We start from the raw sequence: 22636 nt of genomic DNA on the forward strand, positions 1-22636 counted from the left end.
ACATTTGGACTTAATAGGGCCAACCAAAGTCTCGAGTGTTTTTGGAAAGAAATACATACTTTTTGTCGTTGATGACTTCTCCAGATTCACTTGGGTGAGCTTTTTTAGAGAAAAGAGTGATACATTCAAAGCATTTGAGGAGCTGTGCAACCGAAATTCAAATGAAAAACAGTCCACGGTTGGAAGGATAAGGAGTGATCATGACAGGGAGTTCGAGAACCAATCTTTTAATGTCTACTATAGCAAGAATGGGATTCTTCATGAGTATTTGGTTCCAAAGACACCACAACAACATGGTGTGGTAGAGAGAATGAATCAGACACTTCAAGAAATGGGTAGAATCATGATGCATGCTAAATCAGTCTCAATGAATCTATAGGCCAAAACTATGAATACAACATGTTACATCATCAACCGAATCTACTTAAGACCACACATACATTCGACTTTATGTGAGATCTGGAAAGAAAGAAAGCTAACCGTTCACTACTTCCATACATGCGGCTGCAAATGCCACATTTTGAAGGACATACAACTTGTTAAAAAAAATTGAAGGAAAGACAGGGAATGCATATTTATGGGCTATTACATGAATAGCAAGGCTTATCACGTCTTCAATCTAAAAAGTAGAAAAGTGATGGAGTCCTCAAACGTGCAATTTGATAATGATGGAAGATAAAGAAGACAATGATTCTGATATTGAAACATGTATTGAAAAGAAAGATCATAAATCAAAAGAAACAATAGTTAAAACTAAGTGTAATCCAGGGATTAACCAGACCTGCTGTAAACAACCATCCGACAATAAGGGTGAACCAGAGTCTGATGTAAGAAGAAGACCAAGAATTAGCAAGTTCCATCCACTGGTGCCATAATTGGAGTTTTTCAGAGCAAATGGATTACTTGATGGAAATCAATCAACTTCCGTGAGTTCAAGGGCCTAGATTGCTTTATTTCAAATATGGAGCTAAGAAATGATGATGAAGCATTGAAGGATGAGTTTTGGGTGGCTTCCTTGCAAGATGAACTCTTTTAGTTTGAGAGAAACAAAGTCTGGAAACTAATAAGACCTTCAGCAGATGTCAATTTCATTTGGTATGTGAAGGCCACATCTACTTTTGGCCTATGGTATGCGAAAGGATCATCGATGAATTTACGGACTCAGACTGGTCTGAATGCAATGATGATCAGAATAGCACTTCAGAGGCTTATTTGGAACGATTCACATTATTGAGAAATAACTTGGGTATTGTCACGTCTCCAGCATCGGCGTGCGAGAGATCAGAGAGATTGGAGAATAAGAAGACAAGTAATTCGGTTAGATTTTTCATTCTACCCAATATTGGTTCAATACAGGTATTTATACAACCTAAATTGCAAAATTAGAAAGAAGCGCTTTTACGTTTTTACAAGTTAACGCTTTTATTAATATTTGCCTTCTTCTCCTTCTTCATTTATTCGTGACAATACCTCCCCCTTCAGACATGACTTGTCCTCAAGTCGCAAAACCAGGGAAGCGAGTGTTGAAATCCTCAAAGAACTTTCATGTGGCCTTTTCTTTAAGAAGGTGAGCCCACTGAACCAAGAGTTGGGTTGCCGGCGAACATCCTTGCTTGACGAGACGACGGGCCAAAATTTTTACTGGTTGCAGCATAATCTTTCCATCATCATCAAAAGAAGGAAAAGAGGCAGTGACAGTAGATAGTGGACCAACATGTTTCTTCATAAGAGAAACATGGAAAACTAGATGGATGCGAGCAGACGTGGGCAACTCCAAGCGATAGGCAACAACACCAACACGAGCTAAAATCTTGAACGGGCCAGCATACTTGGGGCTTAACTTCCAGACATCCTTGGAGTGAAGTGAAAGTTGGCGATAAGACTTGAGCTTGAGGTAAACCCACTCTCCTTCTTTAAATTCGCGTTCACGACGATAAGAATCTGCATAATACTTCATACAAGATTGAGCTGCCAATAGGGCTTGTTTAAGTAGGTGTTGGGCTTGCTGTCGATTGGAGACCAAATCTTGAACCCCTTCCACATTGGTGTAAGGTATAGGGCCAGAAAACCATGGTGTAGGATGAAAACCATATAATGCATGAAATGGAGTTGTACCTAGTGAGGTGTGATAGGAAGTATTGTACCATAGCTCTGCCATAGGGAGCTAGTTGAACCATTGCTTAGGATTAGCACTGCACATACACCTAAGATAAGATTCCAAGCACTGATTTACTCTCTCAGTTTGTCCATCGGTTTGTGGATGGTAGGTTGTGCTTAATCCCTGCTCAATCTTCAACACCTTAAACAACTGTTACCAAAATTGACTAGTGAATACTTTATCTCTGTCAGAAATGACACTGTGAGGTAAGCCATGTAATTTGTAGATTGACTGTAGGAACAATTGAGCAAGACTAAAGGTTGTAAATGGGTGAGCAATGGCAATGGAATGAGCATATTTGGTGAATCTGTCAACAATCACCCAGATGATGTCTTTGCTGACTAATTTAGGTAATTGTTCAATAAAATCTATAGAGATATGAGTCTAAGCCTGTTCCGGAACTGGTAGGGGTTGCAACAACCCTAAATTATGCACATTTTCATGCTTGCTCACTTGGCACACTTGACAAGAAGCGACAAAAGTCTGTACATGTTGCCTTATCCCTGGCCACCAAAAAACACTGGACACCCTCTGAAATGTGGCATTAATGTCCAAATGACCATCAACACTTGAGTTGTGGAACTAATGTAGGATCTAATCTCTTAGATCTCTGGAACAACCCACCACCAATTTGCCTTTATGTCTCAATAGTCCTTCATGATAGCTGTACAAAGACATTATATGATAAGGTAACCAGCTCAGATATTATATTCTGGAGGAACAGATCAGTGCCATAGATGCTGACAATTTCACCCAACCACATAGGCTTTAAGATAGTAATAGCTGCACATTTCCCTTCTACCAATTCCTCATTTGAAGGGTGAACTCTAGACAATGCATCAACCACTTTGTTTTCAATTCCCTTTTATGTTCAATATTGTAATCAAACCCCAGGAGTTTAGTCAAATATTTATGCTGCAATGGTGTTGAGATTTTTTGATCTAGCAAGTATCTCAAGCTCCTATGGCGAATAATGAATGGGGCGTGAAGCAAATAAGACCTCCACTTCTCCACAACCAATATAATGGCTAAAAATTCCTTCTCATATATTGATAACCCCTAACTTTTAGGGCCTAAAGCCTTACTTAGGAAAGACAGAGGGTACTAGCCCTGCATGAGAACAGCTCCCAAGCCCTTGTAAGATGCATTAGTCTCAACAATAAAAGGTTTAGTGAAATCAGGTAAGGCCAAAACCGGAGTTGTAGTCATTGTATTCTTAAGAATTTGGAAGGCAGTCTCAGCCTCTGGAGACCACACAAACCTCCCATTTTTTGTAAGATCAGTTAAGGCCTTAGAAATTGTTCCATAATGTTGAATGAATTTTCTGTAGTATCCCGTGAGGCCTAAGAATCCTCTTAAAGCCTTAACATTAGATGGGGTCGGCCAGTCCAGCATTGCTTGAACCTTAGACTTATCCATTTGTAAGATCAGTTAAGGCCTTAGCAATTGTTCCATAATGTTGAATGAATTTTCTGTAGTATCCCGTGAGGCCTAAGAATCCTCTTAAAGCCTTAACATTAGATGGGGTCGGCCAGTCCAACATTGCTTAAACCTTAGACTTATCCATCCGCACTCTTCCATTCCAAATTATATACCCTAAATACTCAACCTCTCTTCTTCCAAAACTGCACTTCGATGTTTTTACAAATAAAGTATGCTGAGATAGAATATTAAACATTATCCTCAAGTGTTTCAAGTGTTCTACCATGTTCAAGCTGTAGATAAGTATATCATCAAAGAAAACCAGGATGAAATCTCTCAAGTGAGACCTAAAAATATATTCATAACAGCTTGAAAAGTAGTTGGTGCATTTATGAGGCCAAAAGACATCACAACAAACTCATATAGCCCGGAGGAAATTACAAATGTTGTTTTTGGGTCCAAAAAATTGTGAGTGCTGCCTGAGTCTAACAAAATAACCAGTTCATAGTTGTTGGACTTTCCTAACAACTTAATGGTGTTGGAAGGGATCTGACCAGCCACAACATTCAAAGAGATTTGGGGTTCCTCCACCCCTTGGCATTCTCCCAATTTCAAAGTTCCAATGTCGGTCTCACTTTCTCTATCCTCTTCTCCCATGGTCAAATATACTCTTTTGCACTTGTGTCCTAGATGGAACACCTCATCACAATTGAAACACAATTTTCTTTTTTCTGTTATAGCCTTCATTTCCTCAGGGGACAGCCTCCTAATAGGAGGTAATTTTGGTTTAGCAACATCTGAACCAATTTTAGTTACCGGCACTGTTGGTTGATGGCTACTACCCCTGTTCAATCCTCTTTGTCCCTTAGTGAGAAGATTAACTATATCCTCACTTTGGATGGCCAGTTGAATAGCATTCCTCAAAGTGTTGGGCTTCTGCATTGTCACAAACTTTTCAATCTCCTCCCTTAATCCGCCAATGAAGCTTTCTTCAAAATATTTTTCTCTCAAAGCTTTATTATCCTCTCTTAATAAGGCTTTCATTTCTTCAAACTCCTAGACATAATTCTGCACAGTGGTGCTTTGCCTCAATTGATTAAATTGAGCAACTAGACTCCCTCAATAGGATTCAAAAACCTTTCCAACACTAATGCAGAGAATTCAACCTAAAACAAATTGATATTCTCCTCAATATAGTCTGCAAACCAACTATCAGATATTCCTTCCAAATTCATAGAAACAAGGCTGAGTTTATCATAATCAGACACTGGATTATAACCAATATACCCAGTGCAATTCCTAAGCCACAGCCTGGGGTTATCTCCATTAAATTTTGGAAAATGCAGACGTAATTTATTCTTACGTAAAGTGGAGTGAGCTTCATTTAACCTAGTCATGAGAGTTGAGACAGTATTCCCCTTCCTTCCTTAGGTTCAACAACAGATCCAAGATCAATATGTGAAACAAGAGGATCTAGAGGCTCTTTACCTCTAAATGAAGGTCCAGTTTGTTGTTTCTTCATGAAATTCAGAAATTGAGTCTTCAACAAATCTCATAGACTCTCCAACTTCGCATCTATCTTAGATTCCAGCCTAGCTTCCATTTGAATCTAACATTGGAATATAGCAATTTGGCCATGTACAACTTTTGCTACTTGCTGTTCCAGAACATCCAACCTTTGTGTTTGAGATCGCGTCATCGAGAGAGAGCAGCAAAATCTGGCTCTGATACCAAATTCTCAAGTTTCCAACATCGGCGCGCGAGAGATCAGAGAGATTGGAGAAGAAGAAGACAAGTAATTCGGTTAGATTTTTCATTCTACCCAATATTGGTTCAATACAGGTATTTATACAACCTAAATTGCAAAATTAGAAAGAAGTGTTTTTAAGCTTTTACAAGTTAACGCTTTTATTAATAATTGCCTCATTCTCCTTCTTCATTTCTTCGTGACAGGTATGTGTACCCATCACTAAAAGGTCCATAATCTTTCCACTCTCTATATCATACATTGAAATAATTTGATAAATAGTATATGCATCAGCTTTAATTGTTGATTTTTTTAAATAAATATGAAAAAAAAATTAAAAAAATATGAAAAAGAGAAAATGGATCATTTTTCTTTGGAAAAATCTATGTGCTACTGAAATACTATGTGGATATCCAAATTGCTGATGAACATGGTGCAAGGAGACTGAGGAATCCGATGCCACTGCCTCTGTTGGAGAATGAGAAATTGTTTCCATTGTTACTTCTTCATAACCATCAACTTGAAAATTCCCAACAATCAAGGAGTTCAAGAGAATAGCAATCCCTATGGAGAAAATTCAAATGCTAATGAAGGAAACATCAATACTAATTATGGTATTGACGTTGTTGTTCCCACAACTGAAGTTGAAAATCAAGAAGAGCTAGTGGAAGAAAATATAGTTGATGGCCAAGAGAATGCGGGTGGAATCCTGTTCTGTAGTGCAATCCACTGATGAACCGGATGACGATGTCTCATTATCTATCTTGAAAGATCAAACGCAAAAAATGAGACATTGGAATTCCCGGAATTGCATTGTTTGACCCTGGTGTGGATGACATTGAGGATTTTGAAAATGATGTCAGGGCTGCTGAAGCCTCCAGCATTGATCGTGTATGAACGCAGTCTTTTTTGCGGATGCCTCCCAAGGGAGAGAATGAGGAAGCAGCTGAATGAGTCATAACGTGTTGTGCAGGAGGAAAAGCTAATGTCAATGGGGAGACAATGAGAAATGAGACATGATGTGGCAAAACTGACCGGGTTGGTTTGTTGTTGGTCCTTGTGGATCGACTAACATTACCTTTTTCTCGATGTGGGATACATCAACCAAAAAAGAAGAGATTATTGGTATAAAATTTTGTTTGATGTATCGGAGATCCGAAAAATATTCAGACAACCAACTGGTGCATGTGTGGTTGCTAAACTGTCCATGCTAGCTGCTGAAGTGGAATGTTTTGCCATATATTTTCCGAGTTGGAAAAAATCTTTTTGGGAGATAAAAAAATAATTCATATCTTCTATATTTCAGAGGCAAAAAGTACAAGAGAAATTGTGCTATCATTGAATTGGAAATTCAAAAAGAGAAAGAAAAAGGAAGGGACACGCAGTCCCTTTTGAATCCGTAGACAGATCAGACAACTAATCAGTTGTTTGCAAGACTGCAATCTACTCGAGTTCATGGTTCAAAATATGATGTTCTGGTCATTGAAAAAGCTTCAAGGTGAGACAAAATATATATATCTTACTTTCCTACTACATACAAAGACAAAAGTGTTTTGTCCCACAAGATTGCATGCAAAAGGAAGGTAAAAAATAAAGGAAGAAAAGAGGTTTTCAACACCCATTCCCAAAAGATGTAATATTTGACTATCATTTTCCTTTTAGGCATTTTTGTGGAGTATAACATATCGATTTCGTCCCATATGTATCGATATTGGTCAGGAAATGTGTCTTGGCATATTTGACCATTTGGAGCCCATGTGTTTTCGAATTTTGATTGGAATGAGTGGGTTTATGTATATGTGTATATATACACAACCCATGTTATTGTGAAGGGGTGGCTTTTCATAACTTCTCTAAGAGAAAAATATGAGATCTTTCATTTGCTTATTGTAGAGTGAGAACTTAGAAGAGTTCTACTCATCTTCACCGAAAGGAAAGCCCAAATCCCATGTTAGGATAGATTGAGTTCACTTCTAGTTGAGGAATAGTGTACTCTTTAATTTTAAGGGTGTTTTGTGGGAGGTTTGTCTATGTGTTAAGAGACAGAAATCTGGGAAGATTTCGTGCATGTTCTTGGGTGGAAAATATGCTCGAAATTTCTAAAGATTTGAAGCTGAAATCACATCCTGAAGGAATTACAACAGTCTGCTGTGTCGACAAACTGCCGAGTATTTGTTTGGTGCAAGGTAGTTCCAAGGAGAGTTGAAGGAGGAGGATGTAACAAGCTGTCTACAACAACGTCCTATTGCGAAGGAATATGCACTTGTATGTGGTAGAGAAACCAATACATTTTAGTTAGATTTGTGGTAGTTGATTTGTGGAGTGTGTGTGATGAGCTTTTGTATCTTGTTCTTTTGTCTTACTCATAGTAGAATTGCCCTGGGTTGGTACCCCCAGACGTAGGTCGATTGAAGACCGAATTGGGTCAACAAACTTCGGTGTGTTGTTTGTTTCTATTCACTCTGCAATGCACTCTTGTTGATTGTTTGTTGTTCGAATCTTAAACAAACAATATCACTCTGAATACAACAAACTTTTTCAGTTTGCATTTCATTCCGCTGCATCGTTCAAGAATGATCATGATTGAAGTTTAAGGTGTAGAAATGCATCTAGTGGGACCGTCAGATTGTATTTTTCTATTAATATATATATATAGTGAAATTATAATAATAAAATATTTTGTTTAATTTTTTAAATTTTAAACTTGATTATGTAGAAATTAACTATCGTATTATAGTGATTCTGTTATTCTTATTATTATTATATATATATCTTTTACTTTTACTAATTAATTTTAATATTAATATCGTGATGTAGGAAAAAAAATAAGAAAAAAGTAACGAAAAAATACAATGTACGTATTTTTTTAAAAAAGGATATATTATAGTTTTTAGTATTATAATATTATGATATTTTTTTGTTTTGTATATTATGTTCATATTCTAAGAGGGTGTTTGGTAAACAATTTTTTTCAAGAGCTTTTAGCTTATTGAAGAGTTTTTAGCTGTTTGACCAGTAAACCAGCTAATTTTAATGTTTGGTAAATTAGTATTTTCAATTAACTTATTGGGTCCAAAAAGCCAGCTAATTTTAGTGTTTGGTAAATTAGCATTTTCAATTAACTTATTGGGTCTAAAAAGCTAATTTTCAAAAAGTTATATATACTAACGTTTCAGATAGCTTTTTCATTTTAATTTTTCTTATTCCTTATTTGCCCTTAAAATTAATTAATTCTTTCACATATATTCATATATTTTTTATTACACTATTTTATTAATCATATAGATATATTTTCTTCTAATAACTTATAAATTCATATTTAAAAATTTTAAATAATTATTTTTTTATATGTCAATTATCTTATGTATAATTTTTTTTAATTTTTTAGAATAAAGATAATATAAAAATATTAAATATTGTTGAATCAATTATATAACATTTTTTATCGCATAATATTTTTATTAAAAATGAATATATTTATTTAAAATTATAAATTTAATATAATATATATTAATTAAAAATTAATATATTAAAAATACATATGTTAATAATTTTTGCTCTTTTATATTTATACTATTTCTTATGCAAAAATATATATTTTTCAATAAACTTGCATTAATTCTTTACAAAATATTTTTTTAAAAATAATATCTTACTAAATTTTTTTCTAATTTTTAAAATTAATAATAAAATTATAAAAAAGTCTACTCACCGAAAAAATCTCAATTAAATATTTTTAAAATAAAATATAAAATGTCCTTAATTGTCATTTTATGTATAAACAGCTAATATCAAACCGCTATTTTACCAAACACTTTAATACAAACAACTAATCGAATTAGCTAATCAAACCAGTTAATTGAATAAGCTAACAACTAACAGCTAATCGAATCAGCTAACAGATAACAACTATCAGCTAATTGCCAAACACACCCTGAATATTTTTATTTGAAGAAATATCATAAGAAATTTATACAACAAAAATAATGATATGTTTTAATATAAAAAATTAATTAATTTGGACAACTTCCTCTAAACTCCCGTTAGGGGTGTTTTGGTAGAGATAAATGACATGAGAGAAATAAAAATGTTGTTTGTTTGAGTCAAAAATGGAAGTTGAGAATCATTTTCATTTCTCTGGAAGGAAATGAATGTTGCAGTATTATTATTATTTTTTAAAAATCTTTTATATACTATTTAATTTTATCATTTTTAAATATTATATTATTTCAATTTTACAAAAAAAATCACATTAAATTTATTATTCAAGAATTTAATTTTTATTATTTTTGAATAAAAAATTGTACTAACATATAATCTTACAAAACATCGTATATAATTTATAATTTTTTTTTAAAAAAAAACCGTGTTTGTTTGGGGGATTGGATTTTAAATCAACTATTCATCTCATTTTTTCTTCCCAAAAACACCAAATCAAACACCTATTTTTTATTTTATATATTATACTAAAAATCAATTTTACATTCAAAACATCACATCAACACCCATTTATATCACATTATATAACTATTCAAATTCAAAATTTTTACTATTTAATTCCCAACTCAAAATCCAAACCCCAAACAAACACACTATGAATTCTCACTCCTTAAAACTCGTTTATGTCTAATTAATCATTTATTGTTGTTCAATATATTCAGATAGCTGTATTTTTTTTACATTTCTAAGCTGAATTCCGAAGAAGATAATTAATTCTCATTCTCTACTCAATTCTCTTTCTCTCCAATTATATTATCTACTCTCATTTCTCTACAATTCTATTATGTGTACCAAACGTCCCTATATCTATTTTCAATTTTTTTTATTTACTTTATATATATTAATTTTTTTTTCTTTACTCTCAATTTGTATAAATTTTTTATTTTTCTTATTCTTATTTTTTACAAATTATATATATATTTTTAATTTTATTGTGTATATTATTTTTCAAAGTGATTTTATTCGAATAATATATATTATATATAAGAAAATATAAGTATTATTTATAAAAGAAAAGTATATCAATATATAACTTAATATAAAAATAGTTCGTGTATAACACGAGTTACACGCGACTTCTTTACACTTTACATTAAATAAATAAATAAATAAATAAAACTAAATCACTATACATATATTGTTACCGCTGAAATTCGTCGATAACGATCCAATAAATTTAAACCTGTTAAAATCGATTTAAATCAAATATTCTGTCTACTCAAGAAAGTATTTGGGTTTGGTCTCCCGATTGAACTGACGTATAACCAGATACGGATGAGACCGAATACAATGAACAAATCTAGAACTGAACTAATATGAAAAAGTTGAACGAAATTGGGTTCTTCTAAATGAAAAATAATGCATAAGTAAATTGAAACTTGAATTTAATTAAACTAGAATTTGTAAGCTGAATTTAGAAACAAAAAATATGAAAATAGAACAAAATAATAGAAAGAAAAATAGTAGATGAAAGCATAAATAGGGGTTTTTGGAAATTTGGATGTTTGAAAAAAAGTAAAAAGTTACTATTTGATTTGATATTTTGTGATAAAAAAATATATTTGATATGATGTTTTTTTAAAAATAAATAGTGTCAAATGAGTAAAAATGTGTTATGTAAACAGAGCGACAAAAGGAAACAAATTATGATACTCAACGGATGAATTGTGGTCCCCCTTCTAGAATCTTACATCTTCCTTGTATAGCTAGAGATTTAGTTGCTCTACATTTTTCTCAATTCCTCCGCTAATTTAGGGTCTGTTTGGTTCGATGATTTAGGAGGGAATGGGAGGAAATTATAAAACTTTTGGTATTTGTTTCAAATTTTTTTTTTAGAGAAGAAGAAGGAGAGTCAATTTCTTCTAATTTTTTTCAGTCCAATTTGGGTGAATTTGAAGGGGAGAGATTTTATCAAAATTTTCTTTTATCTAATTACCTATTATACATTTTACATATTTTATTAAAAATTTTATAACATCTTTCAAAATTTTAAATTTATTTATTTTATTTTTAATTATATCAAATAAATTATTAATATATATTAAAATTATATTATATATTTTGAAATAGTTTTAATTAATTTTTTTTAATCAAGTTTAATTATAATAATTTTTAATAAATTACAAATTAGCATATAATTATATATATAATACTAATATTTTACTTCTTTTGTCCCATGTAATATGAGCATATTATTGTAGATACAAGAATTTAGATAAAATATAATTAAGAAGTAATTAAGAAGTGTACTAGTAAAAAATAATTATTGTATTTATAGATTAAAATTAAGATAACTAAATGGTTTAATTAATATTAAAAAATTATAAATTATAAAATATAAATATTTTTATAATATACTTAGTTTATATAATTTTTGTTATAGTGTTATTATTTATACGTAAAACTATTGTTTATCTTTATTGATAAATTTAATAAATAATTAATGTATAAAGTATTTGATTCTTCTTAGACGTAATAATATAATTATTGTTTTTATTATATTAGACAAATAAATTTTGCATCACATTTTATAAATAAATTAATCAAATTTTATTAAATACTTTTATTTATTTTTATTTATATAACACATGAGTAAAACAGTAAAATTATTATATTTTTCATTCCCTCTTGATCAAATACAAAAATACTATTTTTCCTGGCCTCCCTTCCCTTCCCTCCCCTATGAACCAAACACACTATTATAATTTTAATATTCTTTCCCCTCTCCTCCCTTTTATTAAAATCTCTCTCCTCCTCTTCCCTCGTTTAAACCAAATAGATCCATAGGAACAAGTTTCCAACTCCCCCAAGCTTTCCTTATCTGAATTGAACATCTTCATCCGTAAACAAATTTTGGGCCAGATCGAACCACTTGGGCCTTTTTGGGCCCAAATTATTTGATAGTAACACGTACCCTTAATTTAAATTTAAATTAAAAAGTAAACTACTCAAATTAAATACTAACACCTATAATCTGGGCTCCTCGTTGAGAGAGAAAAAGAAGAAATAAATAAATACAGTAAAATAAATATAATGATGAGATCGTAAAACCCACTAAAATATTTGAAGGACGTGGAGTCGACAGCAAATATTTCAATTACAAATGGTGGTTGCAAAATTCCTTAGAACCTATCATTTGTTATTTAAACTCAAAAAAATTGGGACAGTGCCACATGCCCATCCCGCCTAAGCATGCCTTTGCTATTCAATCATTTCACTGAGTCCTAATTAACAACAAACTTAGCTTCTAATGTGCGCAGCATCTATTTATCCCAATATTAGAACTATCTTCCTTCGCACCTACCTATTAAGAATATTATTTGCATATTACGAATTTTGATATAATAATTAATAATTAAATATTCTGTTCGTCTCATTTATCATGTTCACATTTCTATTTCTATCTATCTCATTTATTCTGTCATTTTTTTTTGAAAAAATATTATGTACTTTAATCTCGTTTTTAAAATTTTTAGTTTATTTATTTATTTTTAAATTTTAATTATACTAATTAGTTATTATCTTAATTTAAAATTATTTTTATTAAATAATGATTATTTTCACTAATATATTTTTAATTATTTACTAATTATTCTTTTCTTAAATTCTTCTATCTACAGTAAAGGAAACACGATACTTGGGATGGAGGAAGTAAAATACTTTGAATAAAAATAATTTTAAATATTCTCTCTGTCTATATATTTGATCTTGATACAAAAATTAGAAAATACTCCATCCGTTTCAAAACAACACTAAAATTTGGGATTAACACGAGAATTAAGGAACAATATAATTATATTGATAGTAGATGTAAAAGTGTTTCTAAAAACCAAAATAACCTTACTTTATGTAATTATTGTGAAAAAGTGAGAATAATTTTGTAAAAATGTGTGAAATCAGTTATCAAAAATGAAAATGAGACTATTGTTTTGAGACGGATAAAAATAGTAAAAGGAGATTATTGTTTTGGGACATAGGGAGTATTAATATTTTAACCGTAGACTATAGTAGTTAAGTGTGTAAAGAAAAATATATCCTTACAAGTAGAGCAAAAAATAATACTTCATCCGTCCCACATTGTATGTTCGGGTTATACACATGAATTTAGGATAAATATAATTATTAGATAATTAAGAATGTATTAGTAAAAGTAATTATCCTATGATATAAATGATTACAGATTAAAATTACGATAACTAATTAGTTTAATTAAAATTAAAAAAAAATTAAATTAAAACATTTAAAATGAGATTAAGTGTGTAGTCATTTTACAAAAAAATAAAGTGACATGAGATATAAGACGGACAAAAACGACAATGTGGATATGGTAGGTGAGACGGAGGGAATAGCATGCTTGTAAATACATACAAAAGTATTACTCAAATGGCCAACTCCCGAAGCGTGGTTATATCACAGTTGTAACACTCTATTGCCAACTGAATGTATGCGGAAAATACAAAGCAGTAAATGAGACAAGAGTTTGTTTACCCGGTTCGGATATAAACAATCCTACATCCGGAGGATACCAATCCAGGAGAAGTTCACTAATCAGTGCTGATTAAAAACAAAGACAACCACAACTCTTTTAACTCTTCCTCATAACATGGTTTACCTTGGAAATTACCTCCATAGGTTTATGTTGTCACAAACTCGTGCTGACAACGACCACAGAGCAGAGCTGCTCAGAATCTGGACGCCTCCCCTGACCGAAACTCCGATTTCTCCTTCCTCCGACGAGGTCTTCGGAAAGATAAAAGTGTCTAGCACTCACTCAATACATGGAGAAGAGAATGGTTGGGGCTGAGAGAATTTAACTCACTTTTTCTCTCACTACACACATTCTCAAAACCTTCTAAGAACTACACTCTCTCCTCACAATTATCTATAAAGCCACATTGCGTTGCATGTAAAACAAAATCAATTAAAGCCCTTTGCACATAAATGGAATGATGTATTCCTGCATAATTCTGATGCAATTTGACCACCCAAAACATCCATTTCTTTGTCTTGTGTGCTCACTAATCGAGAGAGTGTAAGACAAGCAATGTTGTTGTCAGCCTGTTGCAGCAACCTGATAAGACAAGTTACTTCAAATGGAAACTGTAAAAGGAAGCAGTAGGAAAACAGGAAGACCATATGCCAAAATAAATTGGGGTTCCAACATTATCCCTTTCTTTTGGCATATGGGACGCCGCCCAATGTGCAGGAGAATCACTCCCACACCAACCAACCAATCCAATAATTCAGTTAGTAAGTTCATCAGTTTGTTACAGGCCGAAATAAAACATAGGCTACAGGCAGCTTTTCGAATGAGTTGGTTGTCATAACAGCGTGCACACAACCACATAAAAGTTAATCAACAGCAACAACAACATCAAATCACCAGGGCTCCTCCTTACTGCAAAAACAACAGACACAACAGACTCCCCTTACTATGCACATCTCTCCCCCTCGAAATGCATATGCCAAAAAGATCAATATCCTTAAAAACATCCTCAATTTGCTGAGAAATGGTTGCAGCAGCAACCTCATCAGCGTCACCAGCAACTTTTCAAACAACAACATCAACAATGGATTGTGCAATATCATAAAGCCTAAAAATCCTTCAAAATCCGGTGTAGGACTGAAAAGCTCTTTACGTCGAATTAATCCACAGCCTAAAAATCCACCATGATCACTAAAAAGGCATCATATCTGATTCTCACCATTGCTCAATCAAGCTTCTTCTCAATATTCCTTTTTTTTGTTTTTGAATTTTTCAAAAAAAAAAATTTCTTTCCAAATTATTTTTATTCTCCAATATTCACCAAGAATATTCCAAACACCATAAATATATTGGAAAATTTATTTCAAGACCATGCATGCAAAATAAAGTAGGGTACGAATGCATACCCAAATGACGTCAAAACTTTTCAAATTGATCCGCCTCCAACACCTTTGTAAGAATATTTGCCTTTTGATTTCCCTTGGGCATCCATACCAATTTGAAAACATCCTTTGCCTCTAACAATCTGTTTCAATCCTTTAGTAGGCCACTGAATGTGTCTTCCGTTGATAACATCCTTTGCCAGCTTGAAACACTTCTCAACCAAATGACTAGGATACATGCAGTACTTGCAGTCAGTAGGTTGTGATAACTTCGACTTATCATTCTGAGTTCTTCTGCGGTTTCTGTTCCTGTTTCTGCTTCTGCTCTTCCTTGGATTCTGTCTCCTGACTTGTGTTGATTTCTTCTCTGGGAGCTTGACATCAGTCAGCAGACCACCACACACAAATGTAGTTGGTTTACTTTGAGAAGATTCATAAAAACCCAATCCTTTGTGATCACCAAATGGTTTACCAATTGAAAGGACTTTATCTAATTTTTCCTTTCCTTTCCGAAGTCTATCATTTTTATCCTTCAACTTCAGATTCTCATACTTCAACTTTTCTGATTCAGCAGATTTATCATCAGTAAGCTTCATCAACTTCTCAAGTTCATCCTCAAGCTTCTCCTTTTAATCCTCCAAAAGATAAATGGTATCCAAAAGTTCTTTATTTTTCACCACAGCTTTCTTTTGTTCGACTACCATTTCCTCATAAGCCTCAATCAACTCATTAGCATCAAGTTCCCTTGACTCATCAGTAATTTTAGAACTGGATTCTTCCTTTTCATCATTGTTTTCATCTGCATTTGCCATAAATGCAACAACTTCATGATTTTCAGTCTGTTCATCATCACCAACAGATTCACCATCTTCATTGTCACTCCAGGTAGCTTGATATACTCTTTTCTCTCTTTTCTTTACTGTTGGTGATAGTTAAAAATCGCATGCGTTTTATATTCATATCATATGCGATATTTGGGTAATTTTGATTGGATTCTACCTAATTTATATGCGAATTGTTTATTTGCTGTGTGCAGAGGGCAAATATTAAATTTGGCATAATTGGCAGAAAAAGGAAATAAAATTAGTTAAAGGCCCAAAAGCCCATTTACAAAATAATTAGGGCAAAAATCAAATAAGAAGGAAAAAGACACGCCTATTTGGTAAGGGAGAACGGCTAGGGCAGAAACGCACATGAGCAGGAGACTGACAGATTCATAGATCGCGCAGGAGCAAATCGACATAGAAGATTTCCCCCTCCCACTATGACTTTATCTTTCTCTTTTGTTCTTTGTTATTTGATTATGGAGTAGATATTTTTCTAGTTTGAGGGGTGATAATGTTTTGGTTCTTTTGTTTTGGAGATTCTTGATTTTCTTTATAAAAGTTCTTTTTGATTATCAATATTTGTCTAATTCTGAGAATAGCGTTTGTGGTTGTTAGATTGATTGAATATTTTTGTACCGATATTTAAATTAGTCTGATAATATAAAGTTAATTCAGGTAGGATATCCGTAATTGTATTCGCACTTGAATAGGTGATAACCGGGTTGAATAATTCCTTCCCGGGGGTTAGACAATCAAATCTAATTGCTTCTCCTAGGTAGTAATTGTTTTGAATTGGGTTTTTCTAGATTACAATGCGGTTAGGCAATATTCTTATGGGCGCACCTAGGTTTATTTGCTTAACTAGGGGTAGTTAACGGTCGTACCTTAATTATCTACACTGTAAGGAAAAATTGGTTGTCAGAGCTTGTTGATAACTATAACCAATTTATTGATACTTTAATAAGAATTAACTTTATTGAATTAAAGATAAAACACAAGTGCCATAACTGCATCATCCTCTGAGCCAGACATCCCCTTGATAGTTAGTTCCCCCCTTAATTTAATTGTTTTGTTATTTTATTTTCATTAGATAATAAAAGAAAACTCCCCCGTTATTTACTGCACTAGAACACGAAAGAGTGAATCACACCTGTGGAGACGATCCTTTCCCTATATTACATTAAATTTTGATCACGGATTAGGTGAAATATTTGATTGACCGCACGACAGGTCTATTTTTGGCGCCGTTGCCGGGGAATGGCGCTTTGTTTTACTCTTTTGTGTTATTTTAATTTATCCTCTTGTTTATGCCCCGTTCTTCTCTTACAGGTGAACTGATATTTAATCTTGAGATCGAGAATGTTGAGCGAAAGTTGCGAAAGGAAGCCAAGCAACGAAAAGCTGCTCAGGTTGCAAAGCTGGCAGAATCTTTAAACCACCTAAGAATATCTAGTTCTAGCGACTCCGAAAGTAATCAAGAGACTGTCATGGCTAAGGATACCCGCACTCTAAGAGAGTTGGCTGCTCCCAACTTGGCACAACAGCCCTTATGCATTAACTTTCCAACTCTGAATAACACTATTGCTTTTGAACTGAAATCTGGCTTAATCCATTTACTGCCTTCTTTTCATGGACTTGCAGGTGAAGAACCTCACAAACACTTGCAAGAGTTCGACGTGGTGTGCTCCAACATGAAACCACCAGGTGTTACTGATGAACAGATCAAACTCAGAGCCTTCCCATTCTCACTCAAAGATGCTGCAAAGGATTGGCTCTACTATCTCCCACCTGGAAGCATCGACACGTGGAACGACATGAAAAAGAAATTTTTGGAGAAGTACTTTCCAGCTTCGAGAGCTGCGATCCTGAGGAAGGAGATATGTGGCATCAAGCAACAATCAGGTGAAACGCCCCATGAATATTGGGAGCGATTCAATAAGCTTATCATTAAATGTCCACAACATCAAATTCCCCCTCAGTTATTGATTCAATACTTTTATGATGGTTTGTCATTGATGGACAGGAACATCATCGACGCTGCAAGTGGTGGAGCTTTAGTAAATAAGACGCCAGCACAAGCTTGGGATCTTATTGCGAGGATGGCTAAAAACACGCAGCAATTTGGTTCAAGAGATATTGGACATATGAGCGAAAACAATAACGACCATACCATGCAATCGATACAACAACAACTTTCTGAGTTGATGAGCTTTGTTCGCAAGATGGTCGTGGAAAAATCCATCCCGAGTGTCCGGGTCAAGGTGTGCGGAATATGCACGAGTACAGGACACCCTACAGATTCATGTCCGACCCTCCAAGAAGAATGTGCAGTGGATGTGAACGCTGCAAACTACGGTATGAATAGACCTCCAGCGTACAATCCATACTCCAACACCTACAATCCAGGCTGGAGAGATCATCCAAACCTGCGCTATGGAAACGCACACCAGAATCATGGTCCTCAACCATTTAGAGCCACACATCAGATGCAACAGCCTCGCCCTTACGAGAAACAGCTCCCCCAAGCACCCACAAGCAACTTCAGCCCGTCCTTGGAAGACTTGGTGAAGTCTATGGCTACCAGTACCCTGCAATTCCAGCAAGAGATGAAGTCAACTGTCGACAACCTACAAAGTCAGATTAGCCAAGTTTCAGAAAAGGTAAAACATCTACGAGAAAGAGGAAAGTGGCCTGCTCAGCCTGAGCCAAATCCAGCAAATGTCAGCGCCATCACTATCTGCAGTGATACGATGATTGAATGTTCCTCCCGGCCTAATCCAAAGAATACGAGTGCTATAACCCTTCGTAGCGGAAAGGAATTGGAAGGTCCACATCCTATCTCAAAGGAACAAAATGAGGATCAGATTGAGATGGAGATTGAAAAAAAGCTGAACTTCACGAAAAGGTACTTCCTGACTCTGTTCCTCCTACTGAAACTAAATCAGCTCCTTTTCGTGACAGGTTGAAGAAACCACAAAAGGCAAACAAACAAAAAGAGATGATGGAAATATTCAAGAAGGTGGAACTTAATATCCCGCTCTTGGAAGCTATCAACCAAATCCCCAAGTACGCAAAGTTTTTGAAAGAACTGTGCACCAACAAAAGAAAATTGCGAAGGGACGAGCATATTATAGCGGGTGAGAACGTTTCTGCTGTTATCAAAAGAAAGGTACCACCTAAAACAGGTGATCCAGGTGTGTTTTCTATCCTTTGTAAGATTGGAAAAGCTGAGATCAGTAAGGCTATTCTAGATCTAGGAGCTGTTATTAATGTCATGCCTCGATCAATATATGACTCTTTAAATCTAGGGCCTCTAAAAGAAACAGGAATTATTATTCAACTTGCTGATCGAACCCATGCTTATCCCGATAGTATGATAGAAGATGTATTAGTTCAAGTGAATTAATTAATTTTTCCTGATGATTTTTATATTCTTGATAGGCACGATGCACATTTTTTTAATCCACCGCCTCTTTTGTTAGGAAGACCTTTTATGTGCACTGCAGGAACAAAGATAGATGTTAAAAAGGGCACACTCAGCTTGGAGTTTGATGGAGAAAAATTTCATTTCAATATTTTTAATCCTATCAAATGTCCTGTTGAATCTGAATCGTTATATGCAATTAATGTTATTAATTCTATGGTACAGGAAACTTATGAAGTTGGTAAGGAGAATAAACGAAGAACTGTGTTGACAAAATAGTTAGATAAAAGACTAACTGGAGAGAGTAAGAGAAGAAAAAAAATTGTCGAAAAGTTCAGATGGATTCCTAAAGGATCACCATTGTTGGCAGCAAAAAAAATATCATAAGGAGAATCAAAATTCTAAGCCGAAGAAAAAATGTGTGGCCAATAGACATCGCATCAAATTATACCACGAGGGACCCTCACTTGATCCTATAAAGTCGGCACCCGTTGCCGATTTCGATGTTCAGAATTGATGCGAGGCGAAGTCTAGCTCAAAGACTATAAAGAAAAGCCCTTTTTGGGAGACAACCCAAAATCATTTAATTGCTTTCTTTAATTTTATTTATTTTTATTGTTTAATTGCTAATAACACTTTTGATAGTTTTTTTTGGTTTAGTCGCCGCCTCCAACCTCCGGCGCCGTCGACTTCTTCCTCCCCTGCTCAGTCATCGCCGATCACCACATCCGCTCCTCTAAATGGCTTGCATTGGTTAGTTGTTTTTGTAGGACTCAGGAGAACTTCAAGCCTCCCTAAAAATCACGATCAAATAAAGAGGTGTTAACAAAGCTCCCAACTACTACACCCCCTATGGACTCCAGGGAAGTTCCTCTCCTCTTTTATTGCTTTCTTTACATTGAGGACAATGCATACTTTAGGTGTAGGGAGAGGAATTATGCAAAATTTTGGGCAAATTTTTCATTTTTTTTATTACATTTTATGCCTGATTTGCGGTCTTTTCGCTTGTTTTTGAGATTTCTCTGAAGTGAGTCAAAGGTGATTTGTGTGATAGGTTAGTTTGGCATGACTAATGACATTTGATTGGTCATATGTTGAGTCAAGTCGACGTTTGAACCCTGTGAGAATTTGAGCCTATGTTCCAAAAGTCACATTAGAAAATAAATTGCATATATTCAAGCTTTTGGAAATTTATTTCATGTGTGATTTGTAGTGCTCAATTAGATGACCTAGAACTTGAGTGATTATGCATGTTGAACTTGCAACTATCGAGTCTTGCGTTTTGAAAATGATAAGGGCATTAGGGTTTAGGGTGATTAGGATTGGTGATTATGCATGTGTGATTTGTAGTGCTCAATTAGATGACATAGAACCCATTAAGCCTTTCTTTATTACCCATCACAATATATTTCCCTAGTTAGCCCATTTGAGCCTTTTTAGCCTATTTTTTTCTTTTATAATAAACTATTTTTTAGCCTCATACCCTTCTTTTGATTAAGCCTTCTCCGATTTGAACCATATGTTAGAATGAATTACTTTAAGTCCATGTTGTGATGCACTTCATTTCTTCGGCACTAGTTAAAAATGAACTTTGGGTACGAATAAGTCATAGTAAAAAGGAATAACTGTGGGTAGTGTAGGTATATATATATTTATATAAAAAGGCAAAAGCCAAAAAAAAATAAATAATAAAAAAATAATAAAATAAAAATAAAATAAAAATAAAAATAAAAATAAAAATAAAAATAAAAAAATAATAAATAATAAAAAAAATAAAAAAAAGAATATATATATAATAAATACTAAATAAATACTAAAATAATCATCTTGAAGTATTTCTATTTAATTATATTATTGAAGTTTGGGTAGTGAATAGAATAAGGATTTCATTGTTTATGCCGATTTGTTCTTCATGTGCTAGCATCGTTTTTTTATTGTATTCTTTTCTAACATATTTTAGCCCTTGTATATCTTTTTCCTACCCTGACCATAAGCCCCATTACAACCCTTATTGAAAGTCCCTTTGATTCTCTATGCTAGATTCGAATATCTTAAGTAAAGCAGACTTGATTTTTACTCAAGTCTATAGGATAATCTTTTGTTGCACTATCTGAGTGTTGAGCAAATTATACACTTAATTCCTTCATAAAACATGTGCGAATACACTTTATCTTGTGAGGTTGACTTGACTTGATGTGTTAAAATTCGGATTGAATTCGTTGTGTTAGATCCTCTTGTCATATCGAGTTGTCTGCGATTTCTTTGGCTTATTTTGAATTTATGCTTGAGGGCAAGCATGATCTAGGTGTGGGAAGAATTGATAGTTAGAAATCGCATGCATTTTATATTCATATCATATCGATATTTGGGTGAATTTGATTGGATTTTACCTAATTTATATGCGAATTGTTTATTTGATGTGTGCAGAGGGCAAATATTAAATTTGGTATAATTGGCAGAAAAATGAGATAAAATTAATTAAAGGCCCAAAAGCCCATCTACAAAATAATTAGGGCAAAAATCAAATAAGAAGGAAAAAGACACACCTATTTGGCGAGGGGGAACGGCTAGGGCAGAAACGCACATGAGCAGGAGACTGACAGATTCATAGATCGCGCAGGAGCAAATCGACAGAGAAGATTTCCCCCTCCCACTATGACTTTATCTTTCTCTTTTGTTCTTTGTTATTTGATTATGGAGTAGATACTTTTCTGGTTTGAGGGGTGATAATATTTTGGTTCTTTTGTTTTGGAGATTCTTGATTTTCTTTATAAAAGTTATTTTTTATTATCAATATTTGTCTAATTCTGAGAATAGCGTTTGTGGTTGTTAGATTGATTGAATATTTTGGTACCGATATTTAAATTAGCCTGATAATCTAAAGTCAATTCAGGTAGGATATTCGTAATTGTATTCGCACTTGAATAGGTGATAATCGGGTTGAATAATTCCTTCCCGGGGGTTAGACAATCAAATCTAATTGCTCCTCCTAGGTAGTAATTGTTTTGAATTGGGTTTTTCTAGATTACAATGCGGTTAGGCAATATTCTTATGGACGCACCTAGGTTTATTTGCTTAACTAGGGGTAGTTAACGGTCGTACCTTAATTACCTACACTGTAAGGAAAAATTGCTTGTTAGAGCTTGTTGATAACTATAACCAATTTATTAATACTTTGATAAGAATTAACT

At 33.7% G+C, this 22636-nt stretch overlaps 1 protein-coding gene and 1 non-coding gene across 2 annotated transcripts; one reads left to right on the forward strand and one right to left on the reverse strand.

Annotated features, from left to right (window-relative positions):
• Positions 1–17328: 17328 nt before the first annotated feature.
• LOC127248864 (uncharacterized) lies at positions 17329–19724 on the forward strand. Its single transcript, XM_051271411.1, has 3 exons — positions 17329–18926; positions 18983–19418; positions 19671–19724. The coding sequence occupies exons 1-3, from the start codon at positions 17329–17331 to the stop codon at positions 19722–19724; spliced, it is 2088 nt and encodes a 695-aa protein (XP_051127368.1).
• LOC127248967 (small nucleolar RNA R71) lies at positions 17884–17990 on the reverse strand. Its single transcript, XR_007838213.1, has one exon. It is a non-coding gene; the product is annotated as a small nucleolar RNA R71 (small nucleolar RNA).
• Positions 19725–22636: the final 2912 nt, after the last annotated feature.

This window comes from Andrographis paniculata, unplaced genomic scaffold, assembly GCF_009805555.1.
Source record: "Andrographis paniculata isolate CXL003 unplaced genomic scaffold, ASM980555v1 Contig34END, whole genome shotgun sequence".
Taxonomy (NCBI): domain Eukaryota; kingdom Viridiplantae; phylum Streptophyta; class Magnoliopsida; order Lamiales; family Acanthaceae; genus Andrographis; species Andrographis paniculata.